The 14096-nt window shown below is 44.9% G+C and overlaps 1 protein-coding gene across 1 annotated transcript in view; it reads left to right on the top strand.

Annotated features, from left to right (window-relative positions):
- The first annotated feature begins 295 nt into the window (after positions 1 to 295).
- LOC140908380 (uncharacterized) overlaps positions 296 to 14096 on the top strand; it is a 60287-nt gene continuing 46486 nt past the window's right edge. Inside the window, exons 1-2 of the mRNA XM_073335358.1 lie at positions 296 to 390; positions 1679 to 2626. Coding sequence (XP_073191459.1) covers positions 1711 to 2626 — 916 coding nt within the window. The 5' untranslated portion in view covers positions 296 to 390; positions 1679 to 1710. The remainder of the gene's footprint in view (positions 391 to 1678; positions 2627 to 14096) is intronic.

The raw sequence follows: 14096 nt of genomic DNA on the forward strand, positions 1-14096 counted from the left end.
GTGGTTAAAGTACTGGATTGGGATTTAGGAAATGAGGACACAATTCCCAGATCTGCCACAAACTTCCTGTGTGATCGTGGGTAAGTCATCTAATCGGAATTGTTCCTCATCTGTATAATGAGATTATATTTCACTACACCATAGGGGTTGTCATAAATATAAAGGGAAGGGTAAACCCCTTTGAAATCCCTCCTGGCCAGGGGAAAGCTCCTCTCACCTGTAAAGGGTTAAGAAGCTAAAGGTAACCTCGCTGGCACCTGACCAAAATGACCAATGAGGAGACAAGATACTTTCAAAAGCTGGGAGGAGGGAGAGAAACAAAGGGTTTGTGTGTCTGTCTGTAGTCGTCTTGGCCAGGGACAGAACAGGAATGGAGCCTTAGAACTTTTAGTAAGTAATCTAGCTAGGTATGTGTTAGATTATGATTTCTTTAAATGGCTGAGAAAAGAATTGTGCTGAATAGAATAACTATTTCTGTCTGTGTATCTTTTTTGTAACTTAAGGTTTTGCCTAGAGGGGTTCTCTATGTTTTTTTAATCTAATTACCCTGTAAGATATATACCATCCTGATTTTACAGGGGGGATTTCTTTATTTCTATTTACTTCTATTTTTTATTAAAAGTCTTCTTGTAAAACACTGAATGCTTTTTCATTGTTCTCAGATCCAAGGGTTTGGGTTTGTGATCACCTATGCAAATTGGTGAGGCTTTTTATCCAACATTTCCCAGGAAAGGGGGGGTGCAAGTGTTGGGAGGATTGTTCATTGTTCTTAAGATCCAAGGGTCTGGGTCTGTGGTCACCTATGCAAATTGGTGAGGCTTTTTACCAAACCTTGTCCAGGAAGTGGGGTGCAAGGTTTTGTGAAGTATTTTGGGGGGAAGGACGCGTCCAAACAGCTCTTCCCCAGTAACCAGTATTAGTTTGGTGGTGGTAGCGGCCATTCCAAGGATAACGGGGGTAATATTTGTTACCTTGGGGAAGTTTTGACCTAAGCTGGTAAAGATAAGCTTAGGAGGTTTTTCATGCAGGTCCCCACATCTGTACCCTAGAGTTCAGAGTGGGGGAGGAACCGTGACATGGTGGCGCAGCGGTGGGATTAACCTGAAATCATTTTGAGATCCAGTTGAGATTTTTTGAACTAGAAATACAGATTTTAAAAAGGAATTTGTAGGAAGTCCAGAAGGCAGCTTTGAAACTGAAAGCAGCTTGGTTTCTCTCTGCTTTGTGGCCAAGCAGAGACAAAAGGGGATTATCTTGTGAATTGCAGGTTTCATTTGCCTGGAGGCAGGGTACTTAACTCCTGCAGGGAAATTCACAGTCTTCCAACCCAGAGGTTTTTTTTTTTTTTTTTTTCTTTTCTTCCTAAAAGTAAATAGGGGGTGTGTACTCTACCCATTTGCCTGGAGACAAAAGTGGCAGGGTTTTTTTTAGGATTTTGATTTTTTTTTTTGTTTTACAAGGAGCACAGGTTTGAAAAGAAATTTTTTTTTTTCTTCGTTGGGCTGGGTAAGCAGGTTTCCAAGTAGTTGGAGGTTTTTTGCTTTAATTTGGGCCCAGAGCAGAGACAAGGGAATTGTCTTTTTCTGTAGGCTGACAATCACTATCAGAGAATAGGTATTCTATTCCAGCACAGCAAAATTTTACAGCCAAGTTTTGTTTGTTTATTTCTAAACCTCAGGTGTAAAGTTAGTTAAAAACAGAGAGGTTAGAATGGCCAAATCCTCGGCTCGACTACAGCTGGAATTAGCCAAATTTCAGGCTGAGGAAAAACAAAGGGAACATGAAAGACAGATAGAACTCATGCGGCTGGAGAAGGAGGTACAGGAGGCTGCCCACAAGAGGGAAATGGAGGCGAGGAAGCATGTGGAGGAGATGGAGAGAATAAAGGCCCAGCAGAACATACCAACAAACCCTAACAATCCTTCTCCAGGTACCACTTCCCATCCCAGAAAGTTCCCCACCTACAAGGCAGGTGATGATACCGAGGCCTTCTTAGAAAACTTCGAAAGGGCCTGCCTTGGGTACAACATCTCTACTGACCAATACATGGTAGAGCTGAGGCCGCAGCTCAGTGGACCCTTAGCTGAGGTGGCAGCTGAAATGCCTAGAGAACACATGAACAAGTATGAACTGTTTAAATCCAAGGCGAGAGTCAGAATGGGGATAACACCCGAGCAGTCTCGTCGGAGGTTCCGAGCCCTAAGGTGGAAACCAGACATGTCATTTACCCGACATGCCTACCACATTGTGAAACATTGGGATGCCTGGATATCAGGAGCAAGTGTTGAATCTCCAGTAAATTTGCCCTTCCTAATGCAAATGGAACAATTCTTAGAGGGTGTTCCTGAGGAAATAGAAAGATACATCCTAGATGGGAAACCCAAAACTGTAATCGAGGCAGGAGAGATTGGAGCCAGATGGGTGGAGGTGGCAGAGAAGAAGAAAACTGGTCGCAGTTGGAGCGGAGACCAGAAGGGACCACCCCAGACCACACCCTATTACCGGGGGCCGCCCAAAGCCCCACCTACCTCCCAAAGAACCCTCCAGACCCCTTATCGTCCCACCACCCCGTTCTCCAGCAACCCTCCTCGTCCCAGTGACCCGTCAGCTGGACGATGTTTTAAGTGTAACGAGCTGGGGCATGTAAAGGCCAACTGCCCCAAGAACCCCAACAGATTACAGTTCATTGCACCGGAATCACACCAGAGGTCCACAGGCCCAGATACCTCCCAGATACCCTTGGAGCGGAGGGAAACTGTGAGTGTGGGCGGGAAGAAGGTCACCGCGTGGAGGGACACCGGAGCACAAGTGTCAGCTATCCATGCTTCCTTAGTGGACCCCAATTTAATCAACCCAGAGATCCAAGTGACGATTCAACCCTTCAAGTCCAACTCTTTCAATTTGCCTACAGCCAAGTTGCCTGTCCAGTACAAGGGCTGGTCAGGAATGTGGACTTTTGCAGTCTATGATGATTATCCCATCCCCATGCTGTTGGGGGAAGACTTGGCCAATCATGTGAAGCAGGCCAAGAGGGTGGGAATGGTCACCCGCAACCAGGCTAAACAAGCCGTGAGGCCTAGCTCTGTTCCGGAAACTTCTATCAGGACCCAGTCAGAGGTGATGGACCTGGACCCCAGGCCAATGTCTGCAACAGCAGTAGTGGATCCAGTCCCAGAGACCCAGACGGAACCAGTCCCAGAACCGGAACCAGCCGAACAACCAACACCAGACCCCGTGTCAGCACTGAATCCAGTACTTGCAACCTCAACACCAGAGGGCCCCACCGAACCTGAACTGGCAACAGCCGATAACCCTACACAAGAGGCTCAGCCGGAGCCTGAATCCCAACATAGTGCACCAGCGGAGAGCGGTTCACAGTCAACAGAAACAGCTCCATCCCCTATATCGCTTCCAGAGGGACCAAGCCTAGGTCCACAATCCCATGAGGAACTGATGTCTCCAGGATCAAGGGAACAGTTCCAGACCGAACAGGAAGCAGATGAAAGCCTCCAGAGAGCTTGGACGGCGGCACGGAGCAACCCACCGCCTCTCAGCTCTTCTAATCGATCCAGGTTTGTTGTAGAAAGAGGACTTTTATACAAGGAAACTCTTTCTGGGGGACACCAGGAAGACTGGCATCCTCAGAGACAGTTGGTAGTTCCAACTAAATACCGGGCCAAGCTCTTGAGCTTAGCCCATGATCACCCTAGTGGCCATGCTGGGGTGAACAGGACCAAAGACCGTTTGGGGGGGTCATTCCACTGGGAGGGAATGGGCAAGGATGTTTCTACCTATGTCCAGTCTTGTGAGGTGTGCCAAAGAGTGGGAAAACCCCAAGACCAGGTCAAAGCTCCTCTCCAGCCACTCCCCATCATTGAAGTTCCATTTCAGCGAGTAGCTGTGGATATTCTGGGTCCTTTTCCGAAAAAGACACCCAGAGGAAAGCAGTACATACTGACTTTCATGGATTTTGCCACCCGATGGCCGGAAGCAGTAGCTCTAAGCAACACCAGGGCTAAAAGTGTGTGCCAGGCACTAGCAGACATTTTTGCCAGGGTAGGTTGGCCCTCCGACATCCTCACAGATGCAGGGACTAATTTCCTGGCAGGAACTATGAAAAACCTTTGGGAAGCTCATGGGGTAAATCACTTGGTTGCCACTCCTTACCATCATCAAACAAATGGCATGGTGGAGAAGTTTAATGGAACTTTGGGGGCCATGATACGTAAATTCGTAAATGAGCACTCCAATGATTGGGACCTAGTATTGCAGCAGTTGCTCTTTGCCTACAGAGCTGTACCACATCCCAGTTTAGGGTTTTCCCCATTTGAACTTGTATATGGCCGTGAGGTTAAGGGGCCATTGCAGTTGGTGAAGCAGCAATGGGAGGGATTTACACCTTCTCCAGGAACTAACATTCTGGACTTTGTAACCAACCTACAAAACACCCTCCGAACCTCTTTAGCCCTTGCTAGAGAAAACTTACAGGATGCTCAAAAAGAACAAAAAGCCTGGTATGATAAACATGCCAGAGAGCGTTCCTTCAAAGTAGGAGACCAGGTCATGGTCTTAAAGGCGCTCCAGGCCCATAAAATGGAAGCATCGTGGGAAGGGCCATTCGTGGTCCAGGAGCGCCTGGGAGCTGTTAATTATCTCATAGCATTCCCCACCTCCAACCGAAAGCCTAAGGTGTACCATATTAATTCTCTAAAGCCCTTTTATTCCAGAGAATTAAAGGTTTGTCAGTTTACAGCCCAGGGAGGAGAGGACGCTGAGTGGCCTGAAGGTGTTTACTACGAAGGGAAATGTGCTGGTGGTGTGGAAGAGGTGAACCTCTCCATGACCCTTGGGCGTATGCAGCGACAGCAGATCCAGGAGCTGTGCACTAGCTACGCGCCAACGTTCTCAGCCACCCCAGGACTGACTGAACGGGCATACCACTCCATTGACACAGGTAATGCTCACCCAATTAGGGTCCACCCTTACCGGGTGTCTCCTCAAGCTAAAACTGCTATAGAACGGGAGATCCAGGATATGTTACAGATGGGTGTAATCCGCCCCTCTGAAAGTGCATGGGCATCTCCAGTGGTTCTAGTTCCCAAACCAGATGGGGAAATACGTTTTTGCGTGGACTACCGTAAGCTAAATGCTGTAACTCGCCCAGACAACTATCCCATGCCACGCACAGATGAACTATTAGAGAAACTGGGAAGGGCCCAGTTCATCTCTACCTTGGACTTAACCAAGGGGTACTGGCAGGTACCGCTAGATGAATCTGCCAAGGAAAGGTCAGCCTTCATCACACATCTCGGGCTGTATGAATTTAATGTACTCCCTTTCGGGCTGCGAAATGCACCCGCCACTTTCCAAAGACTTGTAGATGGTCTCCTAGCGGGATTAGGAGAATATGCAGTCGCCTACCTTGACGATGTGGCCATATTTTCGGATTCCTGGGCAGACCACCTGGAACATCTACAAAAAGTCCTTGAGCGCATAAGGGAGGCAGGACTAACTGTTAAGGCTAAGAAGTGTCAAATAGGCCTAAACAGAGTGACTTACCTTGGACACCAGGTGGGTCAAGGAACTATCAGCCCCCTACAGGCCAAAGTGGATGCTATCCAAAAGTGGCCTGTCCCAAAGTCAAAGAAACAGGTTCAATCCTTCTTAGGCTTGGCCGGTTATTACAGACGATTTGTACCGCACTACAGCCAAATCGCTGCCCCACTGACAGACCTAACCAAAAAGAAACAGCCAAATGCTGTTCAGTGGACCGGAAGGTGTCAGAAGGCCTTTAACAAGCTTAAAGCGACACTCATGTCTGACCCTGTACTAAGGGCCCCAGACTTTGACAAACCGTTCCTAGTAACCACAGATGCATCCGAGCGTGGTGTGGGAGCAGTTTTAATGCAGAAAGGACCTGATCAAGAATTCCACCCTGTAGTGTTTCTCAGCAAAAAACTGTCTGAGAGGGAAAGCAACTGGTCAGTCACTGAAAAAGAATGTTATGCCATTGTCTACGCTCTGGAAAAGCTACGCCCATATGTTTGGGGACGGCGTTTCCACCTGCAAACCGACCATGCTGCACTAAAGTGGCTTCACACCGTCAAAGAAACTAACAGAAAACTTCTTCGGTGGAGTTTAGCTCTCCAAGATTTTGATTTCAACATCCAACACATCTCAGGAGCTTCTAACAAAGTGGCTGATGCACTCTCCCGTGAAAGTTTCCCAGAATCAACTGGTTAAAATCGTCCTTGAGATGTGGAAAATATTGTTAGTCTTTATGTACTTGGTAGTATATTTAGAGATGCATGTGTCTTATTAACTCTGTTTTCCTAGAGCTCCAGGAAGAAATCCCAGCCAGTGTTTCACCCTAGCTGAGATTTGGGGGGCGTGTCATAAATATAAAGGGAAGGGTAAACCCCTTTGAAATCCCTCCTGGCCAGGGGAAAGCTCCTCTCACCTGTAAAGGGTTAAGAAGCTAAAGGTAACCTCGCTGGCACCTGACCAAAATGACCAATGAGGAGACAAGATACTTTCAAAAGCTGGGAGGAGGGAGAGAAACAAAGGGTTTGTGTGTCTGTCTGTAGTCGTCTTGGCCAGGGACAGAACAGGAATGGAGCCTTAGAACTTTTAGTAAGTAATCTAGCTAGGTATGTGTTAGATTATGATTTCTTTAAATGGCTGAGAAAAGAATTGTGCTGAATAGAATAACTATTTCTGTCTGTGTATCTTTTTTGTAACTTAAGGTTTTGCCTAGAGGGGTTCTCTATGTTTTTTTAATCTAATTACCCTGTAAGATATATACCATCCTGATTTTACAGGGGGGATTTCTTTATTTCTATTTACTTCTATTTTTTATTAAAAGTCTTCTTGTAAAACACTGAATGCTTTTTCATTGTTCTCAGATCCAAGGGTTTGGGTTTGTGATCACCTATGCAAATTGGTGAGGCTTTTTATCCAACATTTCCCAGGAAAGGGGGGGTGCAAGTGTTGGGAGGATTGTTCATTGTTCTTAAGATCCAAGGGTCTGGGTCTGTGGTCACCTATGCAAATTGGTGAGGCTTTTTACCAAACCTTGTCCAGGAAGTGGGGTGCAAGGTTTTGTGAAGTATTTTGGGGGGAAGGACGCGTCCAAACAGCTCTTCCCCAGTAACCAGTATTAGTTTGGTGGTGGTAGCGGCCATTCCAAGGATAACGGGGGTAATATTTGTTACCTTGGGGAAGTTTTGACCTAAGCTGGTAAAGATAAGCTTAGGAGGTTTTTCATGCAGGTCCCCACATCTGTACCCTAGAGTTCAGAGTGGGGGAGGAACCGTGACAGGGGTCTTGAGTGTATCACATTCATGAAACTACTGTGATGGGAATCAAATAAAAATAGAATTTGTGTGGCATTACATTGCATTGCAGGCTGGCTCTGAGTTCCTGCTGGCATCGGGACAGCAGAACTCTTGCAGGAACTCGCACAACCACAGCTGCGCTAAGGAATTTGATAGCACCAGTTACTTTCCACTGCAAGCTTAGGAGGAGTAAGAATCTAGAGGAAACTCACAGCCCCTTTTTACCCTGCTCCCTCCCAGGGCAAGGGCTGGAGACCCACTGCAAAGAGCCTTGTAGGACCTTGTCTACACTAGAGAATTGAGCTGGTTATATTGAATTGGTTTATGCACAAATGGGTCAATGACATGACACTAGCCATTCTGAATTGGTTTAATATTTGTCTCATCTCCACTCTAGTGCTCCGCTAAACCAATTTTCAGTTGTCATCCCTTTCTGGGGTGCATCAAGCAATTCCTGGCTCTTGATGCAGTGTTTCCTGGTTGGTTTCGCTACCCATACTCTGTGGGAGAGTAGTGGGAGGGCTAACTGAGCCACTTCAGCATCTCAGCATCCACACCCTGGCACTAAACCAGTTGAGACTGAACCTCTTAAGCTGTAAGTGGTATCTAAACCTGTGGGATGGTAGTCTGCTCCATTCAGTTATGAGGCCATTTAGAAACCCATTGGTGGTGAAGGGACTTATGCTGGCACAAACTATTTACAAATGCACTGGGGTCGTAGAATGGTTTATTTTCTCTAGTGTAGACCAGGCTTAGGGCCAAGGGGGAAGGGTGGAAAGGTAGGAGCAGTCTCCATTCAGGGCCCTGTCTAGTAGCCACAGGCAAAGGCTCCCCTCCACTTATGGAAATAGAGGAGAGCACAGGAGGGACGAAATGGGCTTCAGCCTATGGCTCTGTATTATGAAAGTCATAAGTAATGACACCTTTTGAACAATAAATTTTCAGTGTACAAAGTTCTTAAGATGAGAAAGGCAGCTATGACTCTTTATGTTCTCAAACAGTATGATTTTAGGACTCACCTTTCAGTACTGATCATTTTCACACCACCACTCCCAGATACATCCTATGAATCACTACAGATAATCTAATTCAAATTCTGGCTATTTTCCAAGAAGGGGTATAACAGCTTGCTGCAGAAGAAGTCCGTAAAATATAAATTCACCTGGAGATCCTGTTTTGTGGAGCTCATTATTTAACAATGCTCCTAGATGTATTCACACATTCCAAATGATCTTTATTAATATTAGCAGTGGTGTGGGGGAGCCCCCAGCTGGAATCTGGCAACCTTGTTGCCCCTTCAAAGCAGTTGAAAATAAGCAGTGGATTTCAGATCTGGATTTGAATCCTGATCCAAAAATTCCCTAAACTTTGGAGGTGTTTGGGCGTGAGGTTTCTGGTTAGGCTCAAATTTAGTTTGGGTCTGAACCATAAATCAGCCTAGCTATGCTTGACAGTTTGGACCCTGCTTCATTTGCAGGGACCAGGAAGGGTTTCCAGTTTGTAACAAAGTTAAAAAGCAGGCATGTCTAATGTGGTTGTGTGTTTTATAACTAATGCTTCACCCTGCTGTGCTGAGAATGCAAAAGTTGTCATGTTGTTTATGTGATAATGTAATAACTTTAACCTATCGCATACAGAAGATGTATATTATTGAAAGAACAGAGACAATGAATTGCCTTTTGCACTACCTAGAATTTTCACAATGCATTCTACCAAAGAAAAAATCTCTATGAGGCAGGAGAGAGTAGCTGACTTCTTGCACTCCTGCCCCAGAGGAGCTTTTCATTAAATACATATGTATTTACAGAGATAATGATCAATAGTAATAGTTATTTACGGATACAGTGTCCTGTAGCTTATGATTATTAAAGTCAGCTAGTCAGGAGCGGGTGCTGAAGGGAACATTATAACAGATTCTATTGATATAATCACCACAGCCATTGACTCCTGATGGCTTGAGGCTCAGCATATGAGCAAGTGCTCTGCATCCCCTTGTATTTTATTAATATTGTTGTTTGTCTAATAAGAAAGCCATTTACCTGTTGTGTGCGATGAGGCTCGTTGATAGATTTTATCGCTCACTTTCCTATTTGTCCCCTGGTGTTTGGCTTTTGCAGAAAACCTTACTGCAAAGTGTCATCCTTTTTCCCAGGAGAACTGAACAAATGGGGTACAGCATCTTCCCCCATCCCACTTTCTGGCTGAAGAATGGTTGTGCAATTTAACAGTGGTCTCAATTAACTTCCAAATACATAGCTACTTCCTTGGGGAAGACACGGCACCAAGATGTTAGGGGGCTTATTCCTTCACCCACTTACTTCCCTGGTCCTTCTCGCATGAACAGAGAGCAACAATACCCAAAGTCCAAAGATGCAAACAATTCAATGTTTATTGGGGTGAACTTCCAGCAAGCATGATTCCAGTTTCCTTCCTTAGTATCCTCCTTCCCAGCTCTGACACCACAGAGCCTTACACCTGTGTCCCTGTTCCCATTCCTGCCCTTAGCCAAACATGATTCCAATTTCCCCACTCCCATTCACTGTTCCCATTTCCCCCTTTAGCAAAACATGATTCCAATTTCCTTACCCCTCATTCCCTGTTCCCATCCCTCCCCCACCCCCACACACACCCCTTAAGGTTAACCTGTCCCCCTTATTTTCAGGCTTGACTTGTTTTTTCACCTCCCTTTCCTGGAGGGCCATAATCTGAGTCTTCTAGTAGCTTGTTTGCTGATCATATGTATTCATTATTTGCAGCTCCTTTGTGCCCATCCGCTAAGTAATTTGCATTTACACACAGAGGCTTACTAGCTTGTTTCTGGATCCAAAGCTGTTAGCAGCTCAGACACTGTCTTAAAAGGGAAACATTTTACTTCCACCAGAGTTCTGATTACTTTCCACTTTCATCTCCTGCTCCAAAACACACACAGATCTGAAAAAGAAAGCACAAGCTATTGTGGCCCCTTTTGGAGCCTAATAGGGTTGTAATTAAGTACCATGTTTTATTTGCATTTCTTTTACCCCTTCTCCAATATACACTGCACACGTCCTAGGAAAATGCACATTCCTTCTGTATAGTTTAACCTCCATAACATTATATTAGCCATATTAATTTTACACAAGGTGTAACTGCCTCCCCCATGCCCACAGAGTTTTCATGCACACCCACCAAAGCAACAATCTGATCCCCCAGAGCCACCCCAAGACTCAGTGTTCCCATCATTCCTCCCTTTTTTCTTTTCTTTTACCTGTGCACACACTCAAAATTCTCTTTTGCCTAACATCCCTTGCACTGTGATGATTACTCTTTTACACAACTGTACCCCGATTACACTTCCATCTTGTACAACTAGACACAACCAGGGGCAGCCAAGTTAAGTTCCAATAGAAACCCCTTACATCCTTTAGTGATTTTGATTACGTTACCCAATAGTCAAATCATTTTGATCAGATTCTCTCTCCGCCTGCTGCCTGCAGCAGTCCCTCATAGACCATTTTTGTGGGAAAAGGGCCCATTTTCCCTCAGAATAGCTGTACAGGCTTCTGGGGACAGAAGCATAGTGGTGATAGTAGCCACTCTATCTGACCCCCTTGGATAATATAATTACCAAGCTTCCATCCAATGTGACTGCACAGAGTTGCACATACAGTTACATTTATATAACTAGGTTTTATTTAATCATTAAATCTCTCAAAAAAGGGGAAAAAAAGGGATGGAGTGTTAGGATATAGATATTCAGGCCTGTATGCAAAGGCTTGTACTTTAAGAATTTAGGTGTATTCGTATCACTTGGCTAGTTCTAGAGGTATAAAAGAAAGAATCAAAATCACTGTCTGCCAGTGTAAGGTCCTTCTCTTACTGTGACAGTCTGAGGCCCTGTTCTTAGATTAAGGCCTTTGGCTAAGCAACAGAGGCAGCCATAAACTGGGAAACAACCAGTCACATCCTCACATTCCAAACTAGTCACATTGAAAGAAGGTGCTATTGGGCTGTTAGGAATACAGTCTTGTCCTGATAATGCCTATCACCTCCAGAGAAAGGGAAGTGCCTAGAAAATGTAAAAGGAAACTTAGTTTGATAGCATCCTGTCTGGCAAGAACTCACTTATCAATAGCTGGGATGTGAAATCCTCACTTCTGTATTGTTTTGTCATTATAGTTCCCACTTTGCTATTGTTTGTCTGTATAATCTCTGTCTGGTTCTGTGATTGTTCCTGTCTGCTGTATAATTAATTTTGCTGGGGGTAAACTAATTAAGGTGGTGGGATATAATTTGTTACATAATCATGTTACAATATGTTAGGATTGGTTAGTTAAATTTCAGGAAAATGATTGGTTAAGGTATAGCTAAACTGAACTCAAGTTTTACTAAATAATCTGCAGTCAATCAGGAAGTGAGGGGGTGGGTGTGTGGGTGGGGAAGATGGGAACAGGGAATGGGGTGGGGAAATTGGAATCATGTTTTGCTAAAGAGGGGAAATGGGAACAGAGAATGGAGGTAAGGAAATTGGAATCATGTTTGGCTAAGGGCAGGAATGGGAACAGGAACACAGGTGTAAGGCTCTGTGGTGTCAGAGCTGGGAAGGAGGATACTAAGGAAGGAAACTGGAATCATGCTTGCTGGAAGTTCACCCCAATAAACATCGAATACTCACGAGCAACTACACACCACACAACAGAACCACTAACCCAGGAACTTATCCTTGCAACAAAGCCCGTTGTCAACTGTGCCCACATATCTATTCAGGGGACACCATCACAGGGCCTAATAATATCAGCCACACTATCAGAGGCTCGTTCACCTGCACATCTACCAATGTGATATATGCCATCATGTGCCAGCAATGCCCCTCTGCCATGTACATTGGTCAAACTGGACAGTCTCTACGTAAAAGAATAAATGGACACAAATCAGATGTCAAGAATTATAACATTCATAAACCAGTCGGAGAACACTTCAATCTCTCTGGTCACGTGATTACAGACATGAAAGTTGCGATATTACAACAGAAAAACTTCAAATCTAGACTCCAGCAAGAGACTGCTGAATTGGAATTCATTTGCAAATTGGATACAATTAACTTAGGCTTGAATAGAGACTGGAAGTGGCTAAGTCATTATGCAAGATAACCTATTTCCCCTTGTTTTCCTAAACCCCCCCCCCTTCCTCAGACATTCTTGTTAAACCCTGGATTTGTGCTGGAAATGGCCCACCTTGATTATCATACACATTGTAAGGAGAGTGATCACTTTAGATAAGCTATTACCAGCAGGAGAGTGGGGTGGGGGGAGAGAAAACCTTTTGTAGTGATAAACACCCATTTTTTCATGATTTGTGTGTATAAAAACAAACATCTGCTGTATTTTCCACAGTATGCATCCGATGAAGTGAGCTGTAGCTCACGAAAGCTCATGCTCAAATAAATTGGTTAGTCTCTAAGGTGCCACAAGTACTCCTTTTCTTTTTTCCTTGGGGAACTGTCCTTGTTTCTTAGCCACCATGGAACGGAGGCAACGAAAGCACTGCTTTTTTCCCCCTGTTCTTGTAGAAACACAGGATTTGCCATAGTGGAATAGAATCAAGGTATGTGGGAAAATACGCCCTTCACATTAGGTGTTATTCAGATCTCTAATAGGTAGAGAGTGGCTTAAGCCCTGAAGCATGAGGTTTTTCCCTTCCAATGGTTTTGTTAGACATATGCTGCTCTGTACTTTTCTCTCTTTACTGAGAAAACTCCTACTACTGTGTTCATTTTTCCTCCCCCACAATTATGCTTGAGGATACAGGTTTAGAGCATCAGTGCTATGCCACAGCTTTTCTAGTTGCCCTGTTTGGGATATAAAACTACAGCTTCATGCCAAGACTTGTTGCTCAAGTTAAGAAACTGATGTAATAGATCTGAATGGAGAGTTCAGCAGTACTGTCCATTGCAGTCTCCAACAATGTACAGAAAGGTAACAGGGCTGTGATCCTGCCCCCTTCTCCCTTGGGGAGGCTAGTGTTGCTGCTGCTCTGATGAGCCCCTCTCCTGCAGTCTGAGCCCATAAGGACTCTGGGTCAGATTCACAAAGGGATTTAGGTGCCTAAGTCCCAGCTTTAGACACTACTGCTCATTTCCACAGCCCCCCCTGCTCGGCTGCTGCTGCTGGACCTTGTAGGTGCCTACATTCACTTGGTACGTAACTTTGTGCTTTAAAAGTTCCTATGTTTCTGCTTCTGAGCATGCACACTGAAGCCTCAGGAAGGCAGCCAGGTATCTGTACCTTGCATAAGACCCAGCCCAGTCCAAAAATTTAGGGGAACAGATGTTTCCCTAACCTAGCTTGCCTGAGGGGCCCAATCCAGTAGGCATATTCTGAGCATTCCTAATTCCACACAGAATTGGGGCACAAAGGAGGCCTCTCTTATAACATTTAGCTAAATTGTTAGGGTACTCACCTGGGATGTTGGAAACCCCAGTTCAATTTCCCCTCTGCCTGATGAGGAGGAGACAAAGTGATTTGAATAGGTGTTCATCACCTCTCAAGTGAGGGCCCTAACTATTGAACTTTAGAGTGATTCTGACTCTACCAAAGTTAATATTCAGTTATTTAATTAAGTTGAAATGGCTACAACAAGAGAAATTGAGGGACACCTACATCAGAACACCCCACAGTCCACATGAAACTTGCTTGTTTTCAGGTATCATTAAAATTTCAAAACTCAGAATAAGTTCCTCAGAAGCTTTGCAAACCATCTAGGGGAACCTGAGGCCAATTT

The sequence above is a fragment of the Lepidochelys kempii genome, chromosome 3, assembly GCF_965140265.1.
Source record: "Lepidochelys kempii isolate rLepKem1 chromosome 3, rLepKem1.hap2, whole genome shotgun sequence".
NCBI lineage: Eukaryota > Metazoa > Chordata > Testudines > Cheloniidae > Lepidochelys > Lepidochelys kempii.